The 25282-nt window shown below is 43.2% G+C and overlaps 1 protein-coding gene across 1 annotated transcript in view; it reads right to left on the reverse strand.

Moving 5' to 3' along the window:
- The window catches only part of Ankfn1 (ankyrin repeat and fibronectin type III domain containing 1), a 153234-nt gene that overhangs the window by 120963 nt on the left and 6989 nt on the right, over nucleotides 1-25282 (reverse strand). The window contains exons 2-5 of the mRNA XM_028878201.2: nucleotides 22367-22568; nucleotides 20331-20541; nucleotides 2329-2523; nucleotides 873-986 (exon numbers count right to left, since the gene is read on the reverse strand). Of these exons, the coding sequence (XP_028734034.2) occupies nucleotides 873-986; nucleotides 2329-2523; nucleotides 20331-20541; nucleotides 22367-22552 (706 nt within the window). The 5' untranslated portion in view covers nucleotides 22553-22568. The remainder of the gene's footprint in view (nucleotides 1-872; nucleotides 987-2328; nucleotides 2524-20330; nucleotides 20542-22366; nucleotides 22569-25282) is intronic.

Below are 25282 nucleotides of genomic sequence, written 5' to 3' on the forward strand. Positions count from 1 at the left end.
TTCACCAGTGGCTGGCTCAGGCTGTCAGTCCTTTGCTTTTGAACAACCCTCTCTCTTTCTTTAATTCAAACTCTGTCTGTCTCCCCCAGTCCACCGTACACACTATCAGCACTTCAGCCATTTACTTGTGATCTTGCCCCTATCTTATCCAATAGCTCTCCACAGTTTATCACATGAAGTCTTAGCTCCCTGGCTTCTGCTTCTATTCCAGCCCCTCTCTGCTCTGCACGGTCCAGAGCAGCCAAACTCTTATTTCCTACTCCTGCTGCTTGTTTCCTCCTCTAACTGTTCCAGTGCTTTTGTGCATTGACAGCTGGATTCATTGTTTCCTCCATGTAGAATTTATATTGTCCCCAATATCTCCCCCCCCAGCTCCCATCTGTCCTCCAAAGCCACGTCTGAAGGCCACCTCCATCCTGGGGACTTTACTGACCATGCCACCATCTTATCATCATCTTCTTTTCTGGCTCCAGTGAATGTCAGTGGGGACAGAGAGGGCAGTTTCTATGCTTCCTGCTCCCCGCCTCCACTGATACCCACATTTCAGCCTTTTTGCTCCTCAGATCAACTCTGTTTTTCTTATGTCCATTATCACTGCCTTACCCTCTGAAGGACAGATGTGCTGCAGACATGAGTGAGATGTTCAATGAGGGAATGGCCGCCTGGTCCTGTTCCATATACCTGTGACTTATTCTCAATCACCTTCCTGAACCTCCACATTGATATGCACGGCTATATTTCAACTTCAGGAATAAAGGGGGATAAAAACAACCCTACTAGTGTGAATCCAAACACTCGGAGCACACAGTCCGCCCCCACGCCCCCATACCTTTCCAGGAAGGAGCAGAGAGAGAAGAGGGAGAGTGCAGTACCTTTGTACCTGGTCACCACAGCTGCATTGACACTGAGGGGCTCCTGGAAGCTGACAGTGAGTGACGTGCTGCTGGTTACCATGAGACAGGCATTGGCTGGCACCTCTGGGGGTCCTAGCACAAGAGGGAAATCATCAGTGTGTTAGCTTCTCAAATCCTTCTCAAACAGCCTTCCTGCCTCTTCATAGGACAGCGGGAGCACATACTCTGGAGACATTGGTTTGTACAGTCCACTAGCTTTCCCTTGTGAACATTTTCTTTAAAAGGTCCAGTGAGTGTGTGTGTGTGTGTGTGTGTGTGTGTGTGTGTGTGTGTGTGTACATGTACTTGCTCCAGAGGAGGATGTAGTACATCTTGCACGATCACTCTGCAGTTTACTCTCCTGAGACAGGGTTTCTCACTGAACCTGGAGCTGGACTGGCAGTCTGAAAGCCCAGCATTCCTCCTGTCCTCCACTCTGACACAGTGCTGGAGTTGTGGTGTGGCCATTCCTCAATTTTTACACGAGTGCCCAGGATTCAAACTTAGGTCCTTAGCTTGCACGGTGAATGGTCTTTACCCGAGGAGTCTTCCGTGCAGCCCCTGCATTTGGCATCTAACTCTCTCCCGGAGTCAGCTCGTGTGGTTGGACATTCTCGGAGGCAGGGCCTTTGACACCATGGAACCGACTTTTCTCTCTGTATTTGGAATTTCAGCTCCAGTTCTTCTAGTTGTTTACATCAGACCTTTTAGGATGAGGGTTTGGGGGCTTTGTAAGTGTTGGGGTTGCACATTTTAGTTTTAATGAAATCTTCTAGGATAAAATACAACTTTACAGAATGGGAATTTTAATGGCTCGCAAACATCTGAGTTGTATGTGTTCTTCCATCAGGGACTTCACTCAGCAGCGTTCTGCACTGCCAGTAAGGATTAACCTGGACTGTCTTAACCAAGCACAAAGAACTGGTAGAAAGAATGGAAATGTAGACAAAAGCATAATTCATGGGCCAGCTGACTATCTTTCTCTGCTGTATTAAGTTCAGTTTATAGCTCTCTATAAAAAAAATACAGTAGAGTTGAAAACACTTTAAACTTGAACTTGAAGCAGAATCTGGACAAATAGGCAAATAAATATTTTTCCAACTCCACATCCCAAAATACAGCCACTTAGGCCATCAGACTGTCGGGTCATTAGGCATTAGGGCGTAGCTGGTGGGAAGTGCTAGATGAGCGGAGATGTGGTGGAGGGAGGCCAGAAGCACCCAGGGCTCAAGGCTGTGGCCAGAGAACCAATTGGGAGCCAGAAAACCAAGCAAGACAAAAGACCCTTTGACAGTCTCCCAGAGCTCTTGCCCCAAACAGACTGACAACAGCCATCTATGCCTGGAGAGCTGAGAAGAGAAATCAGTAAAAGGCCTGGCTGGCTCTAACTGAAGCTCAGCCTCGGTCCGAGCCTCCGCCCTCTGCGCATACTCACTGGCATGCTCGAAGCCGGTTTTCATGCGTCTGTAGAGTCGGTACCTCCACTCCCACGCCTTCAGCTGCTTCTCCTTCTCGGTGTTGTCCAGAGTGAAGCCTTCGTTCTCCACCTGGGCAGACAGCTCACTCACCCTGTCCTGGGCCTCCTGGACGAGTGTGTTGAGGTGCATGGCTCGGCTTTCCCTGCTGACGACTGTGAGGAAAAGAGACAGGATGACAGCGCTCCTTAGGAAGTGCGGTGGCTTTAGGCTATCTGTGTCTCTCCTGGAGAACGTGGGATCTGTTTTTTTTTTTTTTTTTTTTTTTTTTATCAACTATCTTACTATAAAGCCTAACACCAACATTCACTATTTAGTGGTAAATTCAACGAATTAAGACATTCCCATTGCTCTTTGGCTATTTTGTCACATCTTCCCAATGAGCTCCTCTGGCAGAGTTAGTCATGATTTTGTTGATGACATTTGGAGGGACAAATGCTTGAAATCAGAGGCCCCATCAGTCCATGAAGGCTGTGGAACAAATTGCATTCTACCAAAGTTGATTTTTCAAAAGAAATTTTTGGTGGAATCCAGTTTAAATTTTCTGCCCTTATCATATTCCTCGCAGCATAGAGAAAATTTTGCGTGTGTGTCTTAGTATTAACCAATTCGTACATTGCTAATGAAATGTCTCAAACCGGTGCCACAGTTGAGCTAGTGGGTTCTGATGGCTGGCCCCCACACTGATCTTTGATTGTGGTCTGGTTACAGGAATGCACCTTCTCCAGAAATATCCATGCCCCAGAGAGCAAGACTTACTAGAGATTTGCCTTTGGATTTTACTGATGCATCCCAAACTTCACTTGGCTTACATCATGTTGTTTACTCAATCTGCCCTGTGTGGTCAGATGTATACCAGTGGTAGAAGCTGCCCATTCTTGTGCTCGGCCTGTGAGGCTGCTTCCTGTGGTCTGCAAGGGAGGGTCTGCTTAGGTGGTCACCTGTCACTTCTGAGGGTCCCCTCCCAACTGGTGGCAAGACAGGAGACAGCCTCATTCTGGAAAGGTAGCTGAAGACCACAGGAACAGGGACATAAGCCAGAGGCAAGGTCTGCAGATGTGTTATTGGAATGTGTTTGACACTCCCTGTGAGAATGTGTTTGACACTCCCTGTGACCAAAACAATATTTCTTTCTGATGAGTGGGAAGCAGAACCCACCCATTTCATTCTTTATAATTAATGGGAAATATGATGAAGATAACTCAAGTGAAAATGTGTTAGGCATATTTTGAAATGGAAATTAGGTGGTTGTATACTCAGATACTCTGTGTTCATAAGCATGTCTGCGTTAATTACAGGAAATGAATACTAATTTATTATTGCCCCTGAGCACCATCAGTCTAAATTTATTTACAGATGAGGTCAATGAAAAATTAGTTGAGTCTTTTTTTCTTTTCCTTTTCTTCTTTCTTCTTAGGGCTGCTGTTCAGAACACCCGGGACTGTGTTCTGCTGCAGGTTTGGCATGGTTAATGAATGTTGTCGGAGCAGTCAATCATGTACTCAAAATACTGTCACACTTCTTTTTTTAAAGCCTCAGTCATGAGCCATGACAGAAAAATAAACAAATAAATATAAAGCTAAAAAACTCTTTGACTGAGCAGCCACGCTGTGCAGAATCCCCTGGGGAGGCTGAAGGAGGCCAGAATAAATGATAATATAAGTGTTGGGGATGTAGTGAGGCCATGACGGTGTATGAATAGGGCGGTACAGGAGGAAAAATGCACGCGCGCACACACACATGAGCACACACTCCAGTGGAAAAATTGGCAATATTAGTAGCCTCAAGGTGCAATTTCCTGGAGCAGTTAAGGCTGACAAGGCAGTACTAAATGCTGTTAATTTAACTAACTTCAGATTAATGGTAGAGTCTGCTATGACTGAAGCCCTCAAACACAGTCTCATTATAGGCTTGCTGGGAAGGCCCTAAATATAGGCATTGACAGTTTCAAACAAATCCGTATACATCTGTGTATTTTTAGACAGAGGCTAGGCGTCAGAGTTTGTGTCACAGTTTTGAGGTTGATTAATTGACCCAGTAACTGCACCCTCTCCCCACAGCCCCCTCCTCCTTCCCCGCTAAATTATAGAGAAAATGGAGGAATTGTCCTCGTGAAGTTATTCAGTGGGCCTTTTATTGTAAGCCTGGTGTTTGAATTGCATGCATGCGTCAACACTTGGGTGATAGACACATGATTTATAAAAATAAATTTTTCTAATACTATGAAATCCCCCCTATTAATTTTTATATCCACAACAGTTATTATGGGTGGGAATTCCAGGTGGCATTTCAGATGGACAGCTTCTCTTGAGGTCTCTGAGTGGTTCCCCCCCCCCCCCCCCGCCCCCCAAGCCCTGACATTTTTCCTGCTTTCCCGGGCCTAGCATGTTTACTTCTGCACCCTCTACCCGCCCTAGGCTTCAGTCCTCTTCCTCACCACAAAGCAATTCTGCGCTCTCAGAGTCTACCAGGAGAGCGCCTTCGACTTTCACAGCTAGCTAGGTGCACAGTCCGGGAGGGAGGGGCTGCAACCTAGTGCTCTGCAAAACGCCACGGTCCTGCCGCGGCAGCGTGTAATGGTGAGGGTGGGTGGTAGGGCAGGGATTGGAGGGCACGTCTGGAGACACAACACTCCAGTGTCAGTGTGTGTCTAGAACACTGGATTCTATGTGCGGCACCGAGCAAGAACATATTGTTTAGCAATGAGAAATGTGTTTATTATGGAGGAGAATGGGGGGAAAAATCCTAAAAAACTGAAGATTTGTGTTTTTGGAAAAGAGAAAGTATTTTGAAACCTTTCCCCACCCCAGGTTCAGTCCCAGGTGTCCCTAAGGCTGTTGCTCACTGGCCTCTGTTGTTACAGGTAATTGCTGGGTAGACAAATCTCAAAGGCACTGGCTGAGCCTGTGTTCTCCAACCATCTCACCAGGCAAATCTTTACATTTTTTCCTATGGATTTTTTTTAAATAGCTTAATAAAACACTCTTTTGAAAGATTTTTTTTTTTTTTTGCTACCAAACCAGCTGACTTATAAAGCAGTCATGTTTCTGCTTATTATTAATGACCCATTTAATGGCCAATAGTAGCGCCTGTTCAGATGAGATAATCAACTTAACTGGGTTAATTTACTTTAAGCAAAAGCAAGTGAATATGATAATTATACCAGGCTGGGTAATTTTATCATGAGTGGAAGTGTGATAGGGTAGATTTTGACACCTTGAAAATTGTTCTGGGGACCTTTTTTGTTTGTTTGTTTTGGTTGTTGTTGTTGTCTGTTTGATTTCAGAATGGGAACCTTTTCACTCTCCTTATTTAAAGATGAAGAAGCTGAAATCCAGGGAAGCAGGATGACTTAGTCACAGTCTTCTTCAACACCTTTAAGAACTCAGAGAACTCTTCTCTAAACCAAACGGAATATGAATCAACATATTATTTACATATTGCAGTTTATATTCAGCTGGAAATTGACACATTCATTTTGGCTGGTTGGTTGGAAATGGGGGGTGGGGGTCGTGGCTGTTTTCTGGTTGATTTTTCCTGCCCGTCCACTGCTCCCTGTCTTGGGTTTCTCTATTCCACTTTTACTTCTATCCACGGGCTGTTTTCTTCCTGAGTTCGGCACTCCTGACCTCTGCAAGTGTAAGCTTTTTCTTTCTCTTAGCAGTTGGTCCCTTCTGCAGCCCAGCGACTGTCCCTCTGAGCAGCCATAGCCAGCACAATAGAGGGTCTGTGGGTGTGTGGCAAGCCGTCCGGCTCGGGCAAGACCACTTCACGGCTCCTGAAACAGGCTCCCTGCTATTGTGGTGTTTAATTATCAACAGTATTTCTACCACCCAGTGCTTCAGAGTGGGAATTTGTTATAAGACCTGCCCAGCTAATTAACTATGGGATGGGGGTGGGAGGTGGGGCAGGAACTTTGTGTTCAAAGAATACAATTAGGGTTACTGTTTAAATCCTGAGATAAATAGTGATGGGGCTGAATGGACTTTGTCTAGTGCTGGAATCTAGCTTAGGGACTGTAGATCCTTAACTATTCCATCATTTTCCTCTTCCCCCACCACTGTTGAATGGGGCCTGGCTGACAGTTACATAAAGTTTGAAAATACGAATGGGGGCAACATGCAGATTAATTCGAAAACTTGAAACTTTTGTTTTTAGTTATATTGTCTCCGTGTGAGTGTGTATCTGTAGGCACAGGATGTCTTGGAGCAGGAGATAAAGGCAGTTGTAAGCCGTTCCTGACGTTGGCACTGGGAACTCAACTCAGGTCCTCTGTAGGAGCAGCAATCACTGGTAACCACTGAGCCATCTCTCCAGACCCTAATTTTATTTTTTGGTTTTTCAAGAAATGAGTTTCTCTGTGAAACAGTCCTGGCTGTTCCGGAACTCACTCGGTAGGCCAGGCTGACCCCGAACTCACAGAGATCCACCTGCCTCTGCCTCCCAAGTGCTGGGATTAAAAGTGTGTGCCACCACTGCCTGGCTCTCCTAATTTTAATTTTAATGGAGGTTTTGAGGGAGTATTTGGCTTTCTTGAAAAAATGAATACATTTGCTTTTAATGATGATATGTCATTTTGCAATTTAACAACATCTTTTTATTTTTGCCAGTTTTCTCTTTCTTATTGATGAGATAAACAAGATTCTAAGACAACGGCTTCATCTCAGTGACAGAAGGATCCTTAGCCCAGCTTGGATGCATCCCCATCCCTGTGCCGGCTTTGCACGTAAGATCACTATTTGCAAAGGCAGCCTTATTCAGCCTCAGGCACCTCTGAATCTGAAACAGCGCCTTGTCTTCAGCAGAAATATGCTTTGTAAATGGTTTTTTTTCCAAGAATGGAGATAATCCTCGAAGGTCCTTTGCAATCCTAGAGATGACGTGGTATCCTTAAAAGATGTATGATCCCAGAGAGAGCCATGTGTCCTCCTTGTTACCGAGCCTTTCTGGATCTGTGGATTGTAGCAGGGTTATCTTTCACTTTGTACCTCATATCCACTTATAAGAGAGTACATACCATGTTTGTCTTTCTGGGTCTGGGCTACCTCACTCAGGATGATTTTTTTCTAGTTCTATGCATTTGCCTGAAATTTCATGATGTCATGATGTAACCACTGAGTAATACTCCGATGGTTAGATGTACAGCATTTCCTTTATCCATTCTTTGTCTGAGGGACATTTAGACATGCTGTGCATTTTTAAACAGGACATGATGAACAGCCACATGGGCACTAGCCCTAGCATCACTAATGCCCCTCGTTCTACATGTGACTGCCTTTCTTGCAGCTGATATGGCCCCACATCTTCTAATTGCATTCCCGGATCTCAACCACCACAAATGTCCACAGGTCACCTTCTTTGCCTATATGGTGGACTTCATGTGAGTAAATTTGGTCCCTCCTGCCTTAGCTCTGGCTGTTTGCTTACTGCTGTGGGTGATGATCAGTGAGGAGACGTTGGGCAGCGGCACCCTCAGTAGAAGAAGAGGTAAAACATGTCTTGGCTTCTGAATTCTTCGATTTGTTTGTTAATGTGCTGGATGCATGCACATAAAACAAATTGAAATGGCTTTGTATTTTGTCTCATTGTATATATGCCTGGAAGTGTTTATTGAGCCAAACTTGCTTTTAGTTTAAAAAAAAAAAAAGGTGTATAGTTTTAGCCAGTCTCTCTGCCATGTTGAACACAAGGCTCTTACCGGAAAATGGGCATAACAATGGTTCCCGCCTCACAAACCATGCTAAGTTAATGATAATCTCCACACAGGTTTTTATTACTATTATCCCTATTGATTTTTAGAGGTGCACAAAAATAAACACAAATTTGTTCTTAGGAAATAGTTTGGTATTTTTCCACCAAAAAAAATAATCTCTTGTTCCAGATCTTTAAAAAATGTCTATTCCAGCTACTTTTAAAAAAACATAACATACTCATAAATGATGTCAAAGTGAATGTTATCTGTTATTTTAAAGGATAAAATGAGGTCACTTTGGTATAAACCTTGCACTAAGAGCCAATATCCTCTGGACAACCAAGAAAAGCAGTTCATAAGATTTATCTTTGTTGATCATAAGCAACAACCTTCTAACAATTCTGCAACTAACTTGGTTTAAGGTAGTAATGCCAAGAAAAGCAAGACACAGGCATTTTAGTGATTAAATGTATAAAATTAAACCCTTACAGAAGAGAGACTCAGCATTCAGGTCCAATCTGCTTAGCTTGTTGAGATCCAGAACTCAAAGCCCATTTTGCCTTCTCTTGGGTCTCCAGCTCTGAAGTCTCTAGGAGTCCACTTACAAAGGTTGCAGAGATCTAGTGATTGTTTAATTTTAACTGCTACAGATTTTTCTTCTACAGAGCCTGTTACACCTGGGAAAGGGATTTGGAGTGTCCCTCTCTGCTGCCTCCCAGAATGTGGCTCTGCAGAGTCAAGTTAAGGAGGCAGTTTTAATGAGGCAGAGGGTGCCCTCACACCCAGGGCTCACTCAATTCGAGGGGGAGAAAGCAAATACTCCACATGTTTTTGCCAGGTTACTTAGGGAGTCCAGATCAGGTTTGGGTATAAGAACCATGTCTTCTGAGGCTGCTCTTCACACTGTCCACAACCATAGAGTCTAAGCCACGTCAGGAAAATTTCCTTACACTAACATTAAAAACAGGTGAGATTAGTTTAAAAATGTATTATAGCTAACTCAAAATGTCCAAACTGTTATCATTTGCACAGGCAATCAATGTAAAACCAGAAATCTTATAGTCCATTGTTTTTGTACTAAGCTTTTGAAAGCCAGTACGATTTTCATATTTCTAGTGCTTTTTGATTTGGGCTACATTTATTTTTAATAATAAATTGTGTTTTATTGTAAGTTGGCAATTTTTAAGTGTATATATTAATAGGGTCTGAGGTGATTCTGTGATTTATTAATATGTGAAATAGTGACATTAAGCTAATTCAAGCATATACTTCATTTGAGAGCTCTAATTTTGGTGATGATGACATTTGAAATATGCTGTCTTAGAAAAATTTAAGTGTACAATATAATTAACTGTATGGGAAACAGTTTGAAGACACAGTCCTCTGTTCAACTGAGATTTTCTATCCTTTGGTCATTACCTCTCCATACCTCTCCCTTCAGCTTCTGTAACCCCATTTTCTTCTCTGTTGCTGTGAATCTGATTGTTTCAGGTTCCCTGGACAAGTCAGATCATACAGTATTTGTCTTCCCGTGCCTGACTATTTCACTTAGGATAAGGTTCCCATTGCATCCATGTGGTCACAAATGGCAGAATTTCCTTTCTCATCAAGGCGAAGTGGTATTTCCACATTTCCCTCATCAGTTCAGCTGCTGATGGACAACCAGGTTCTTTCCATAACTTGGCTGCTGTGAACAGTGCTGCAGTGGATATGGGAGTGTGGATGTCTGTTTGACAAACATTCCAAATCTTTTGGGTAAATACCCAGAAGTGGGATTGTTGGATCATATGATAATACTATTTTTAGTGCTTTTTTTTTTTAAGTCAAGTAACAAACCCAGGACATCACATATGCTAAGCATGTGCTCTGCCAGTGGGCCACATCCTTGGACCTATTTTTAGTTGTTAGAGGAAATGCCATATATTTTCCAAATTGTTTATACCAATTTCCATCCCCACCAAACAGCATGAAAGGTTCCCTTCCCACATCTTCACCAACACTTATTTTTTGTCTTTTTAGAAAAGCATTTCTGACAAGTGTAAAATTATATCTTGCTGCGGTTTTTACTTGCCTTTCTCTAAGGTTAGTGTTGCTAAGTACTTCTCCACAGTCTTGACTATCATTGTAGGTTAGTGTTGTTAAGTACTTCTCCACAGTCCTGATGGTCATTGTAGGTTAGTGTTGCTAAGTACTTCTCCACAGTCCTGACGGTCATTGTACATCTCCTTTTGAGTCTGTCTGCTCAGGAGTCTTGCCCATTTCGTAACTGATTTTTTTTTTTATTTGAATTCCTCCCATGTTTTGTGCCTTGGCCCCCTTGTTAGATACATGCTTATAGATATTGCCCATCCCTGCTGTTTCTTCTCCGAGTTGTCATTATTATCCAATGGCTTTTTAGTTTGATGTTGTCCCCTTCACTATTTTTGCCATTTGTTACTCATATTTTGGGGGGGTCAAATCTGAAAAGTCATTGTCCAGACCAACATCATGGTCATTGTCCAGACCAACATCATGGAATTTTCCCCCTAGTCTTTATTTATAAGTTTATAGTTTAGTCTCATATTTAGGGCTTCAGTACATTTTGTGCTGATCTGTATATGGTGTGGGGTAGGGGGTCTGATTTCATATTCATGCTTCGGGGTATCCAACACCACCTGCTAGAGAGGCCTCACACTTTCCCTTTGTTGATATATCCCTGGCATCCTTGTTAACAGTCAGCAGGCAGAGTGTGGGCTCATTCTGGAGCTCTCCATTCCCTCCTGTATTTTAAGAGATTGTGAGTTACGCATGGCTAATGACTTCTACATAGCACAGTGTAGTTTTGTAGCACAGTTCTACAAACTTTGTGTGGTATTGGGGGTACCAGTTCATATAATCCACAGTGCTGGTACTGTTTATCTCAACACAGAAACTGTGTAGCAGATGGTAAACATTTAAATTCTTTGCCAGAAGCTCGTAGATTTTTTTTTCTTGAAAATTATATTGAATGACAGTTGTGGAGGGCTAGAGGGTGTTTATAACACACCAGGGCATGAGAGAAGTACTTAAAGGTACTACTATTCTACCACATTCATAACTGTCCTAGAGTGACAGTGTAGCAGCCCTGGCCTTCCAGTAAGATCCATTCATTCACCTCTGTCCTCTCCAGGCATTCCTCCACACACACACACACACACACACACACACACACACACGCTGTGCAGGGTTGTTCACAATAGCATGTTCCATCTGAGATTAGGTGGCAAAGGACACTTGTTTCTGCCTTGGTTGATGTTTCTCACCCTCTCAGAACCTTATGACTTAGGACCGCCAACTGCCATGTCATCAATTTGCCGCATGGAGAGGCCCATGTAGCCAAAGATGCAGAGTTCTTACCAGCTGTGGCTCTGAGTGAGCAATGGGGTAGATTCTGTAGCTCAGTGTAACGGCAAGGTGATAGTCATTGTGTGGATGCCTTGAACATCCATTCAGCCCTGAACATCCATTCAGCTAAATCCAGTCCCACAGGTCTAATCCATAGAAACTGAGATAAATGTCATCATTGACCTAGTTTCGGGCGATTTAATACCTAGTGATATAGATAATAAGACATAAGATTATACACATTGCTGTGGGATGTTAATGTATGTCCTGTGGGAGCCCTTCTTGGGTTCCTTGTGGCGTTACCCAGCTGGTCTGCATAGAGGATGATTAGGACCATGGGCCTGAGTGCAGGTGTCTGAGATGGTCTGCACTTGGCTGTACTGTGGGATGGTCTGTATGTCAAGTTGCTTTGATTGGTCAATAAATAAAACCTGATTGGTTGTGGCTAGGCAGGAAGTATAGGCGGGACTAACAGAGAGGAGAAATAAAAGAACAGGGAGGCAGAGAGACACTGCAGCCGCCGCCATGACCAGCAGCATGTGAAGACGCCAGCAAGCCACCAGCCACGTGGCAAGGTATAGACTTATGGAAATGAATTAATTTAAGCTATAAGAAGAGTTAGCAAGAAGCCTGCCACGGCCATACAGTTTGTAAGCAATATCAGTCTCTGTGTTTACTTAGTTGGGTCTGAGCGGCTGTGGGACTGGCGGGTGACAGAGATTTGTCCTGACTGTGGGCAAGGCAGGAAAACTCTAGCAACAACACATCTTATAGATAAAGAAACCAAGGCATGAAGAGACTAAAGGTTTTTTTCCCACAAAGGATCAAATGTGGAATTCGAAACCAGAACTCCTTCAGTCCAGAAATCTGATTTTTAGTCTACGCTAAGGATTTGGTTTAAAAGCGCCATCTCTAGTAGTTATCCGTCATTGTGTGATGGTGAATGTGTGTTAAATGGGGAGAAGTATGGATACCTTCTGAACTGATGGCAATCGGAATGTTGGGAAACATGGATAGGAACCTATGCACTCAAAGGCATTGTTAAAGGCAATCAAAGACATTGTTAAACATTATCTGTAATGTTTTAGGTTTTGACAAAGAGAGCTTATTCTATGTGGGGGATATTTAAATATTCAAAGCAAAAGCCAACTCTCAAGGGAAGGAAATCCTGCCATTTACAACAATGTAGATGAGCCTAGAGAAGCCAGAACACAAAAAGACAAACCACACGATCATGTGTATATGTGAGCCTTAAAATGTCCAGTTCACGGAATTAGAGAGCAGAAGGTTGGTTGCCAGGCACTGAAGACTGGGAGAGGTGTATCAAAGGGTGTAAACTTCCAGCCAGAAGCTTAACAAGTTCTGGGGATCTCATGTACAACATGAATGATGTCGAGTGTGCTAATTAACCTGATTATGGCAATTATTCCTCAGTGTATACAAATATCAGACTCCTATGCTTTGAAGATAATCACATTTCCCCTGCCAATCAAATATTTTGAAATTAAGAGAAAGAAGCTGCCATTATTAAAGAATGGGTGATTGAAACGGAGACCAAAGCCACCTGATAGTAATTATTTAGAAACATAAAACAGGGTCAAGCCACTCCATATTTGGTAGAATCCTTGTCTTCAATTTGGAAATAGGGATATTAAGATGTTGAACATGTAGCGATCGAGATTCAAAACCTTCAAGCATCTCCAGTAGAGAGGCCATCTAGTACAGAGTCCCTGTAGCAAGACAGTGTGGCATGCACACGGGACAAGAGGGTGATATACTGTAGGAGGCACTTTGAGGAGCAGACTTGTAAGTCAGGGTGAGGATTTATACTCCTCTTTTAGTGAGGCAGATAGGAATATATGTGTCTCATTCAAGAGGTCCACTTCCGGCTCATTTTCCCACATTCTCAACGGCAGCAAACCCTTGTCCTTTGAGAGTTGCCCAGTCCGTGGGACATGGAGATTGGTGAGGCTGGGCAATGCTGTTTTGGAACAAAAATCAGGTGTGACTAATCAACAAGTCTGGTTCTCTCATGCACAAACTCTGAGGACAATCCCAAAAGTGTTTTGAGCGGGGGCAGTGCAGTCGGAGTGAGCGTGGGGTCTCCCAGGAGGGCCCTGGTAAAGACTAACATTGGCTTGGGTTGCAGACTTTCTGCGGCGGCTGTTTACACAAAGCCAACCTCATTAGTTTATAGTCACACCTCTCAGACCCAGCCTGCCCTGTTCTCAGCACAAGCACGGACTCCTACCACAGCAGAAGCGAGAGGCACATCCTGTGTGCCGGGGTGCCGCACAGGGGTTGGTACTGTCTGTGAGCGACAGTAGCTCTGTGCTGGTATTGTTCAAAGTCCCTGACTATTAAGGTTCGGGCTAGCACAGGCGGCTTCTGGGAGAAGGTGTAGGAGGGACTCACTGTGCAGCAATCTGGAGGGTTCTGGAGAGATAGGAAGATGCAAGGCAAGGGAGGGGGAAGAAAAAATGCACACCGAGGAGCATCCCACAGTTTTGCTGGTCCACATCACTGGACAGTGAACAATGAAAACTAGCCAGGTACACTGACGATCAGACTTTGCAAAGGTGCCTAAAAAATCACAGGCACAGAAGCAACCCAAAGTACTCCCAAAGTTTAAGTTCCTGAGAAATTGATATTGTTTCCTTCTGTAGATGGAGGTGTCAGAAGACTAAAGTGTCTATCAAAGTTTTCTGAATATCTGTTATGGCTGTGGTACTGGGACTAAAGGATGAGGCAAAAATCCACAAGTGTGACCAGATCTGCACATGGCAAAAATCCAGAGGAGCTGGCGTTTTTAGGACTGGTGTTGGCAGGCTTTCATGGTACCAACTTAATGGCAGCCTCACATTGGGAAGACTCTCACTGATGACTCACTAACCCTGCCTGCATGACTGTTGGGCTGTGATTACTGGGTAGAGAAGGATATGGTAAGTTAGGTAGAGAGAGGAGCTTAGTTGGGGCTTTCATAACCAAAGATGGCAAGGCTTTCTCAGGTAGCAGCTGCTCCATGGAGTGTGTCTTAGCTACTGGGAAGCTATCAATGCCCAGAGCAAAAGTCCTGCCTGTGGTTCCTATGCTTAGAGTGGTTCCCAGCAGCAGTTTGTCCAGGTTCTGGCCTGTTTCCTAGGCTTCAGGGAACTATGTGGGATGCCCCTTTAGTAACAGCCAATGTTTTCCTCAGCAGGAGTGAGTGTTACAGTAGCTCCCCTGAGATGAACTGAGTTTCACTTTCCATAGTTTCAGTTACTCAGAGCCAACTGTGGGCCAAACATACTCAATGAAAATTCCCCAAGATAAACAGGTCTTAAGGCTTTAATTGCACTCTGTTCTGGGTAGCAGGATCAAATCTAGTGCTGACCTCCTTCGTAGCACCTGGGATGTGAATCATCTCTTTGTTCATGGTATCCATGCTCTGTCCATGCTGTATGCACTGCCCACCCATTAGTAATGAAAGTAGCCATCTCCAAGAATCAGATCAACTTCCATGACATTGCAGTCCTTGTGTTCAAAAAATAACATTTATTTTACTTAGTGTTTCCAAAGTGAGAGAGTAGTAATATTACAATTGTTATATTTTATTACTAGTGTCATCATTAATCTCTTATTGTGTATGTATAGGGGAAATATTATATGTAATTACATATAGAGTTAAATATAGTGATAGACACACATAGAGATGTGATGCTACCCATAGATTTAAGCATCCACTGGGGTCTTGGAACATATGACAATGGTACTACTCTACTCTGTGCTGCTTGCTTAAAGGTGGGGAGGAACAGAAAATAATTGCTGAATAGATAGTGGATTCATCTCCTGATTAGGCTGGGGAGTCTGCAATTTTGAGTGACAGCTTCTGGGACTTACCCTATGCATGGGGAGTAGTACATGGTTGTGTGTCAGTCCATGCTCATAACAAACATCCTCATCTAGCTCCACAGTTCAGGGCCTAAGACTTTATAAATAAGTAATGAATGCAACCATGCTGTGATTCCTGCTAAGAAATGGGGTAAATCATACAAAACTTTCTTCTGACTCATGTTGGGATCCTTGGTTAGCAAAGTTAAAGGAGGATGGGGCTAATTGTGAGAAGAAAACTACTCCTGGGAAGAGAAGGGAGGAAATTAACTCTATTGGAGACCTGACACTTTGCTTTGAAATAGTGGGTAGTCACTAGAGAAGCAGACATAGAGCAAGAGAAGGAAAGAGTTGAACATCTACTGTGTAACAGTGAGAGACTTTGAAAGTTAGCTCTGGGTTCAGATCCTGGCTCTACCCCATTAGCTTGGTAATGCTAGGTGAATGGCTTGACTTTCTTATTTCTAGTTTCTTCACAGAAAAATGAGAAAAATACCTCCTACCTTACAAGTCAATTGTGAGAATCAAGTGAGGTGATACCAAGAAAAGCAATATTTTAGTATATGTGAGTCCATGTGTATGACTAGGTGTCTGTTTGTGTTTGTGAGGGTACATGATGGGTAGAAGTAGTTGTGTGCCTGTGTGTGGTGGGGAGGGGCAGAGGTCAACTTTGGGTTTCATTCTATGGGTGGTTTCCACCTTAGTTTTTGAGAAATTGTGACTCATTGGACTGCAGCTCATCACATAGTCTAGGCTGGTTGCAGGGGAACCCCAGGGATCTGCCTGGCTATGCCTCCTCCTGCTGCTGAGGCTACAAGGCTGGCCTGGCCTCGTTTTGTGGGTTCCTGGAATCAAATTCAGGCCTCCATACATTTTACTGAATGAGCTGTCTCTTCAGCCAGCGAGAACATTTTTGTATATGCAAAGCATCCTAAGAATTGAAGACTTGGTTGGGATTTTTCTTCTCTTAAGCCATGCCTTTCCAGCTTGGGAGCAGTTTGTAGCAGGTGTTTGCCTCTGGTTACAGACAACAGGCTGCAGCTTTTCTCCTGGGAAACCTCATACTCCTGGACAGAAGCAATCCTATTTCTTTTGTACTTGATTTAGAAAGTAAATTTAAAATTCCTGCAAACACTGTGTTCTTCTATCCTGCCTTTATCCAACACAAATGGCTCCCTAGTGCTCAGAAGAGAACAAATAAATGCACCACAGGATTTCAGCAAATAGCTCGAAAGGAAAGATACAGGAACCCACTGGCCACAGCCCTCCATGTTGGTTTTTCAGAAAGACAATAAGTTTGTATAGAAGGATCCCAGGATTAGTATCCAATGGACCTGGGCTTGTGTCGCTGACATCTGTCTGTTAACTGTGTGACCTTAGGCCAGTGAGCTGACGAGTTTAGTGTCAATTTGATACAGGTTAGAGTCATTTGGGAAGAAGGAATCTCAACTGAGAAAGGTTCCCACCAGATTGGCCTGTGGGCGAGCTTGTGGGGCATTTTCTTGATTGATGATTGATTTGGGAGGACCCAGCTTACTGTGGGTGGTACCATGCCTGGGCCTGTGGTCCTGGCTGCTCTAAGAAAGCAGGCCGAGTAAGCCACAAGGAGGAAGCCAGTAAGTAGCACTCCTTCATGTCTTCTGCTTCAGTTCCTGCCTCCAGGTTCCTGCCTTGAGTTTCTGCCCCAATAATGGACTATGAAGTGGAACTGTAAATTGAACTAGACTCTTTCTTCCCCAAGTTGCTTTTGGTCATGGATTTTTATCACAGTAGTGGAAAACCTAAATAAGACAATCACCTTTTCATATCATAAATAAGCCACCTTGAAAACTGAGTTAACAACATGCATTAATGTTAAAACTCAAAAGTAATGTGTGCAGGGACCTCATGGACACTCAACCAATATTTCTTTGTCATTTTGCATATGTTTGAGCCTGGAGATGTCACTTTGATTTCTTGGGTGGTCATGGTAATTTAAGTGTCCTTTTCCCCAGAGCCTGAGACCTATTCATTTTAACTTATTGTTCCTTTTTTTGCAACTTTGTGATAACAATATGGTCATCATCCCAGTGGGAGCAAGGAAAATCCAGAATCTTTAGCATATTTGGTTTTGACTTTCCAGACAGTTGGTACTTGAGTTCTGACTCTTATGGCTCAGGTTATCTTGAACTTGCTTTCTAGTCAAGGATGACTTTGAACTTCTGATCCCTGTGTCCCACCTCCCAAGTGCTGGGATTAAAGGCATACACTCCCATGCTCAGCTTCTATGGTGGGTGCTGAGGACTGAAGCCATGGCTTTGTGCATAATGCATAGGTACTCTGCTAACTAAACCACATGCCCAGCTCAGTACATGAGCACTTCTATGGAAACTTAATTATAAATGGAAGGGCTTGGGCACATGGGGAGTCTTACAGTTCACAGAAAAAAAAAAAGCATACTTCGGCAGAGTCTCAGGTGAGGAGGACTAATGTTTCCTCCACTCAGGGTACAAGGAGTGGCAATATCTACATGAATAGTCTCCTTGTTCTTACAGAATGGGGCTTAGTCTGCACACTGTGTCCAAACCCTCTAATTCTCCCTCTCCCCCACTCTTTCTGAATCTGGAGGACAGACATTATTGCAAATGAATCAGAAGGTAGCAGAGATCTCTCTCAGCCCCCCCTTTTTTAAACTTTCCATCTGAACATTCAAATTTCTCTAAGAAGGAGCAGCCCTCTGAGTAGGCAGCTCTTCTGAAGACCCTCCATCCCCCAACTACTCCTCAAGCTCTTCCACATGGGCTTGGTAAGCTTAGATTTTTTTGCAATAGTGTTCTGATACAGGTGTCTGTCTCTGGACCTAGTCTTTGGGGGGGGGGAGATAGTTTTAGGAAATCTGGGAGCTGAGATGTGACCTCTAATCATGCTTGAGCTTCCTCTGGTCTTCCAGTCTCTGGGGTCCACTACTTGGAAATAAGTAAAGCAGTGTCGGTGAAAAAACAGTCTGGTGAGGTTTCTAGAACTAGTGTCTAGTGGCACTGAAGCCACTGTGGTTGTTGGGTCAGAGAGTTTGCACCAATGAGAATGTGAGCTCTGACCTCGTGATGCTGGGAGGACTGAAGGTGTCAATGTGTGTAAAGTACTCAGAAGAGCACCTAGCTAATCACATTGTGTATGACTCCATTGTATGAGAAGTCTGGAAGGGGCAGATTGGTGAAAACAGCAACACCACCACAAAATGACTATTGATGTCTCCTGGGGCTGGGGATGGGGAGGAGGTCAAAGAGTAAGGAGGCAAGAGTGTGGGACTTCTATAGGGTGATAAAGAAGTTCTTAAATGATTATGGTGATGGTTACCTGGTTTTGCATTACTAAACAACATTACATCTTTTTTTTTTTTTAATGAGTGAATTTTGTGACGTGTGAATCTGTCTCTGTATCTCTGTTCTCTTTCATTCTGTCAATAACCTATCATCTCTATCACCTATCTCTCTATACGACTCATCAACCATTGATCATCTGTCACTCATCTCTCCTGTCTGTCTATGTATCTGTCTATCTTTACCTATCTACTGTCATCTACTATCCATCTCTCTGTCTACATTATCTGTCCATCATCTGTCTGATATTTGTCTCTGGTCAACATTACTGCCATGCTAGTCCCAGAAACTGGCACCTGTCCCATGGATCATTCAATAAAGTAGACCCTGACTGATTGTCCCACCTCTACAACCGCCTCTCCTTTGTTCACCTTTCACAGCATCATAGTGGCCCTGTAAAGTAAAACAGACCACAGCATTCACAGATCATGCCACTGCTTCCCCCATCACATTCAGTCTTCACAGGAACACATCGTAGCATGGCTACCAGACTCTACTATCTGGTCCGGGTGACTTCATGCACACCCTTATTTGCTCTATTCCAGTACTTTAGCTTCCTTTCTGACTGTCTCGAGACTTCTACTTAGCATTGATTCTTCCCAGAATGGATCCCACATCTGATGGTTAATTACTTTATATTATCTGGGACTTAGTCATACCGTGCCACATCAGCTAAGGTTCTCTTGCCTAGCCCTATTTAAAATGGACCCTTCTGTTAGGATTCTGGACACTCGTCCAGCTATATGACCGCACATGCGCCATCCAGTAGCCAAAGCAAGGGATCTTCCGTCGTCCTAGGTAATCCACGCGCTGCGTGATTGCACGTGTGCAGCGTGGTCACGCAGTCTGCACATTCCTGGTATAGTTCCGTAAGCCCACAGGAGCATGTGCAGGGGAATCCTTAAAAAGCTGGTCACAGACTCCTCCCCTCTTCTTCTGCTCCCTCCTCCTCCCCCCCTCTCTCCCTTCTCCTCCTGTGTCTTTTCAACAGGCCTGGCCACACTCTCTTCTGTCCTCCTCCTCCCTCTCCCTCCCAATAAAGCTCTGATACTAGGTTTTTCTCGTGCCTCGTGACCTTTCTTCACAGAGTAAAAGCTCCGAATTGAAAACCAACCTTACGAACCCTTACGAACCTCTCGCTACTCATTTGTGTTCTTTTTCGCAGCATTTACCGATATTTGAATTTATGGTGTAGTTTATCAATTCATTTGGTTACTGGAATCTCTTCCACTAGGATGCAAGTGCTCTGCCAAGATCCAGGCATTTATCTAGTTTGCCACTGCATTTCTCGACTTGGGACAGTCTTTACTCAGTGTTTGTGAGTGACTGAGTAAAGCCCCTGCATTGACTGTAGACGCAGAGACACAAACAACAGCTCATCCATTTCCTACAAACACTTCCTAATTCTGTATCATCATTCAAAGACGCCATATACCTGAAAAGCTTTGATTTTTAGGAAAGCCATTTGGAGAGGCTTCCTTTCAATAACATTGATTATGGTTTCCCTAGAGAACAATTAAGTGCTTAAACTGATAAACACTAATTGATCTTTACACGAAAGTCTTTGGAAACACATTAAGGATTTCAGGGTCTGTGTTTTGTTCCTGAGCAGTTATTTTGGTGACATAGAGCAAAGGTCTGATGGATGATATGGGCATTTATGTTTAGGTTTACTTACAGTGTGGACTTTCTCGGGCCCCTGTCCGCAGAAGAATCCGAGCAATGGGCACATTGTTGGTCATGATGGCAATGTCCAAGGGCGTCAGTCCCTCGCTGTTTGGTGTGTTCAGGTCTAGTTCTTCTGGTGTGTACTGGTAGAGGAGCAGCTGTACAGCATCTAGGTCCTGCTGCTCAACAGCCTCAAACATGGCTTCATTGCCCTGGAAATTCTGGAGGAGAAGAAGAAAAGCAGGTTGGTACAGGGTTGGAAGTGATTTTCCCAGGAGAGCTACAGTGCTGAGTGGATAATTGTTTAAGAGGGCCAGATGTTGAATATTTATAAAAATATAAATCATCTATAGAAAAAAAATGGCATGGACAATATGACTCTTGAAAAAGTTTTTGTAAAAGACTAACATTCAACAAAAAAGATCCCTCGGATTCTCACAAATACTACTTTTTTGGTGGCTCACCAGGGAAGATGGAGGCACATCCTACTTCTACATTTAGGTGTCATTTCTCTAAGAATTACTTTGCTTTCAGAGATGTTGTGATGCCGTTGGCCTTGACCTAGTGCTGGGATCTGATTAATATGTGGAAGCTCTTCAGTGACCGAATGTTTAGGCAGGACCGTTTTATTTTTAGTCTCATCAAAAATTGATTTTCCCTATGTAAGCCTTGCCAGTCCACTTCGGCTGAGTGCATACCACAGCATAGGAACCTGGGGAGAATACGAAGCGGTTATGCAAATGCTTGTTTTGACAATAGGGACCCAGAGGAGAAGGCTATTTTGGTATGCTGTTCTCCTGCTGTACTGAATAGAGAAGTTGCTTTTCTACAGTCTGCCAAACGGAAGGGCTTCTGGTGCTTAGGTTGCAACCTAAGCCCAGCTAAGCCCTCCTAGAAGATGGGTGTGAAATAGGAAGCCATATTAGGAAACAAATGAATTCAAAAATCAAAACATTGCCCTGTCTCCAGTGTGCCTTTGTTTATGGTTATTGGTGTCTCTTGTCTCTTGCCTGCCATATTTACTATCCCTTTTAAGTGATTTCCTCCTCCAAACTCTAACTTGTTTGCTTCTATCTGTGAAGGCCAGGACTTACTTCTGCTTTAATACCACATGGAGCCCTTACCTCCCTGCATAAATACTCTCATCGATCATGTGAATGCATGCCTGCTGCTTTGACCCACAGCTAGTGCTGAACACTACTGAAAACATCTGTAATATACTCTGTATGCCGCTGGCTATGGACTAATGGCCATGACAGCTATACAGGCCACACAATTTAGCAACAGGAAGATGTTCATTTTTCCTGATGGACTGATACACTTTTAGATATCAACTAATGGGAGGTCACACCCAATTGTATTTCCTGCTTTGACTGCCTGGGGACTCAAAGGTGAATGTAATACTACATTTCATGGAGTATATTTGCCTAAAGTTTTGTTATAGATATTTGTTTTTCCATCTATTTTCTTGTGCTGGCCTTTTCTGTCCTCTTTCTTTATATAATAAACAGAATTCTATTCTTGGATTGTATTTTGAATGCCTCTGAAACACATGTGAAATATGTATATGTACACACACACACATGATTACCTGAAACCTCTAAATGATTTTAATACTATTATTTAAATGAGTACTGGTACTCCTAGGAAGTCCATTTAATCTGAAACATTTAATTTTTGCCAAACTGTGTGTGTATGTGTGTGTGTGTGTGTGTGTGTGTGTGTGTGTGTGTGTTTCTGGGGGCCTGAGGATTGAACCCAGGACTTTGTGTATCCTCGTCAAGCAATCTACCCCCATGTCCACACCTCTATCTGTTCAAGCTGCTTATTTTGGAGATTTGTTTATTTGGTCTGGTAGTGGAAAAAAAAAATCCTAAGGAAAAAAATTAAGAAAAAGAGAGGGGAAAAAGCCTTCCATTCACCCAAACTTAATGTAACATCATATATGTATAGTTCCTGTCTTAATGGACTTTATGTGTAAAAATGAAACATCCACTACATTGTCGAACCATGGAACTGACATGGGAGTAGAAGGAGTTCTGTTACCACGGAGGTCTTTCTGAGACTCAGCCGGTCCGTTCTGGTTTTGAAATAGCACTCGTCAAAGGATGAGTGGCCGCCCTTCAGCTTCTCCGAGAGGTTCCTGTACAGGCGCTTAGCAGCATTGGGAGACGAGGGAGCGCTGTGCTTTTTTGACTGAGAAAGATGTAAATTCTGCATTTGTTGGGTCATTTTCGAGCGGCAGTTCCTAGGAAGAGGAAAAGCAGCATGCATGATGATTACACACAATGCAATTACACACCACAAAGAACTCTGTCACCTCCAGGAACCATCTGGAAATCTCAGATCCAAATGTGATAGTCCAGCTGGGGAAGCCCGCGGAGATCACCAATCCCAGCTTCTTCCTGCTGTAGAGGAGAAAATGGAAACCCAGGGAAAGGAAGCAGCTTTTCTATGGCTCCAGAGCTGATTGGTGGCAGGAATGAAATGTCAATCCCATTTACTCTATGAACTATCCATTTATCCATGAACACTTAAAACCCTTGGTATCTCACTCAGTTAGGAAAGAGTCTCAGTGCTGTATCTAGGAGGTATGTGTAATCTTGGTTATACATAATTGAGGCTATTTTTAAACTCCCTCCCCCTAGATGTTGACCTCTATTGGATGGATAAGAAAGTGTGGTCCAGCCAGGCAGTGGTGGTGTATGCCTTTAAGCCAGCATTCAGCATGGTGGAGGCAGAGGCAGGTGGATCTCTAAGTTCAAGGCCAGCCTGGTCTACAGAGCGAGTTCCAGGATAGCCAGGGCTGTCTCAAAAAAAAAAAAAGAAAAAAAGAAAAAAGAAAAAAAAGCAACAAAAAAGCACCATTCTTTTTTGCATACCCACCTTCTTCTGAGAATAACAATCAAATCGGGAAGCTAATTGTGTTCACTCGGTTAACTAATTCAATGTGCTCAGGGACTTTTTATCTATAGGACTGACCCTGCTTACCCTGGATACCCTGGGCAGAAGTCCTCTATTCCTGCCTAGCAGTCTTCAAGTCATACTTGACTATTGCTCCTAAAAATCTCTAGTGGGTGCCCCCCTAGTGGATGTCACACTTGAAATTAGTTTCTGGGAGGTCAGGTATGTCATTTCTAAATCCACCCACCATTGATTTGGATATTGCTATGGAAATATGGAAGCTAGAAAGTCTGTGCTTGCCTGGTGTATGGTGTGTATTAGATGGGTAAATGCAAAAATAGAATTGCTAGTCTATACATTGTGGTGCAAAGTATGTTCTCTTCCCTGAAGCCTCTGGGGCACAGGGCCCTGAATTCTCTGAAAAAGCACCGATGCCTTCCTACCATTTCCTGTCACATTTTGAATGACATCTTCTACTTGTAATGCTGGTACCAGCTACCCTTGATTTATATTCTCTCCAACAAATGGAATACCACCATAATGACATTTAAATGTCCTTGGGCACCTTTTCAAACTAACTTGCAACGTCTTCCAAGACAAAGAGATGGCCAAACCCAATTAAGTATTAGTCATGGCCATCAGTCCCTACTCAGTCTTAACTAGGCAGACATTCTTACATTGGAGAGGTGATACATGGCACTGCTTGTGTGTATGCATTTTTATATATCTTTAAAGGCCTTTTAATTGTCTTCAAAGCAGAAGTAGAATGGTTTGGTGATTTTTTCTCTTTCTCTCCAATCTACAGATTTTTTATCTTTGACTCAATAGCAACTACAGGGTTTTTGTTAATATTTCTTTCCACAAAGGTCCAGGTTCCAGGCTACCATGTGGGGATTGCTCTACCTCTTTATTTCTGCCTTCTGTCTCTAGACTTTTCCTTGACACCCTAGTTCAAGCCATCTGTCTTGCCTACATCATTATCCTTCCCAAAATAACTCTACATTCTTTTTGTATCGCCCACAATGCCCAGGAGTCCTGTACATAAATTCCTGTTGTTTGATCGAATTCCATCCACTTGCCCTCTAACTGATGACACCTACCCACATGGCCCCCTTTGTCCTTGCGCATCTCCCATCTGCCTCCTTCTGTCTCTGGGGGTTGACTTTCTCTGCCTTTCTGACTTCCTCCTCTTACTCCCCAGCTGCCCCTTTCTTCCAGGCCAGTCATCAGCATGTTTCCACTCTTCTAGTTTTCATCTGTCTTTACGTTTTCCCTTTTTCCTCTACATTTAAAATGTTCTCAGATGAGAGAGAATGAGAAAGAAAAATTTCTGTTGTCTATCCTTAGAAATAGAAATGTCTCCAACAAAAATGATCCTCTTGGTTTTTCACTCTTCTGGAAAGGGGCAAGCTTTGGAACTTGATCGATTCACGCTTGACTCCTGATACTGGTATCTGCAGCAGATGTGGCTTGGGGGGCCTGCTTTGACTTCTCTGGTCTTATTTACCACATGTAAATAGATGGCATAATATTGGGTAAAGAGTTATGAAGATGAAATTGATGAAGAAATGATCATTGCTATCTCTTTTGGTGCATGGTAGCCTGGCAATAAATAGTAGCAACTATTAAGTTATCCCAAGTCTTTATGCAAAACTAGACACCAGGATATAGCATCAGCATTCATCTTTCTTATAGGCTTTAAACATGGTCTTATGGCTATGTACAAAAAAAAATTAGTTTTATGTGCTTTGTTTTATTTTGATAGAAAAACGCAAATATAGCTATTTGACTTTGGATTTTTATAGTAACTTATGCTAAAATAGAAATGGAATGTAGAACTTTCAGCTCTTAGAAGGGAAGGTAGAATAAAGAAAAATTGAAAAAAATTGAAAAATTAGACAAAAAAGGATTGCGTATTTAAGGTGGAGAGCTGAATTCAGTACAAGTATCAAGCTTCGTTCTAATTTCTTTTGCCCCATTCTCATCTTTCCCAGTTTCTGGTAGTCTTGAAAATCAGCACTCATTAAAACAAAAAAACATGTAGACCGCCAGCCACTG

The sequence above is a fragment of the Peromyscus leucopus genome, chromosome 8b, assembly GCF_004664715.2.
Source record: "Peromyscus leucopus breed LL Stock chromosome 8b, UCI_PerLeu_2.1, whole genome shotgun sequence".
Lineage (NCBI taxonomy): Eukaryota > Metazoa > Chordata > Mammalia > Rodentia > Cricetidae > Peromyscus > Peromyscus leucopus.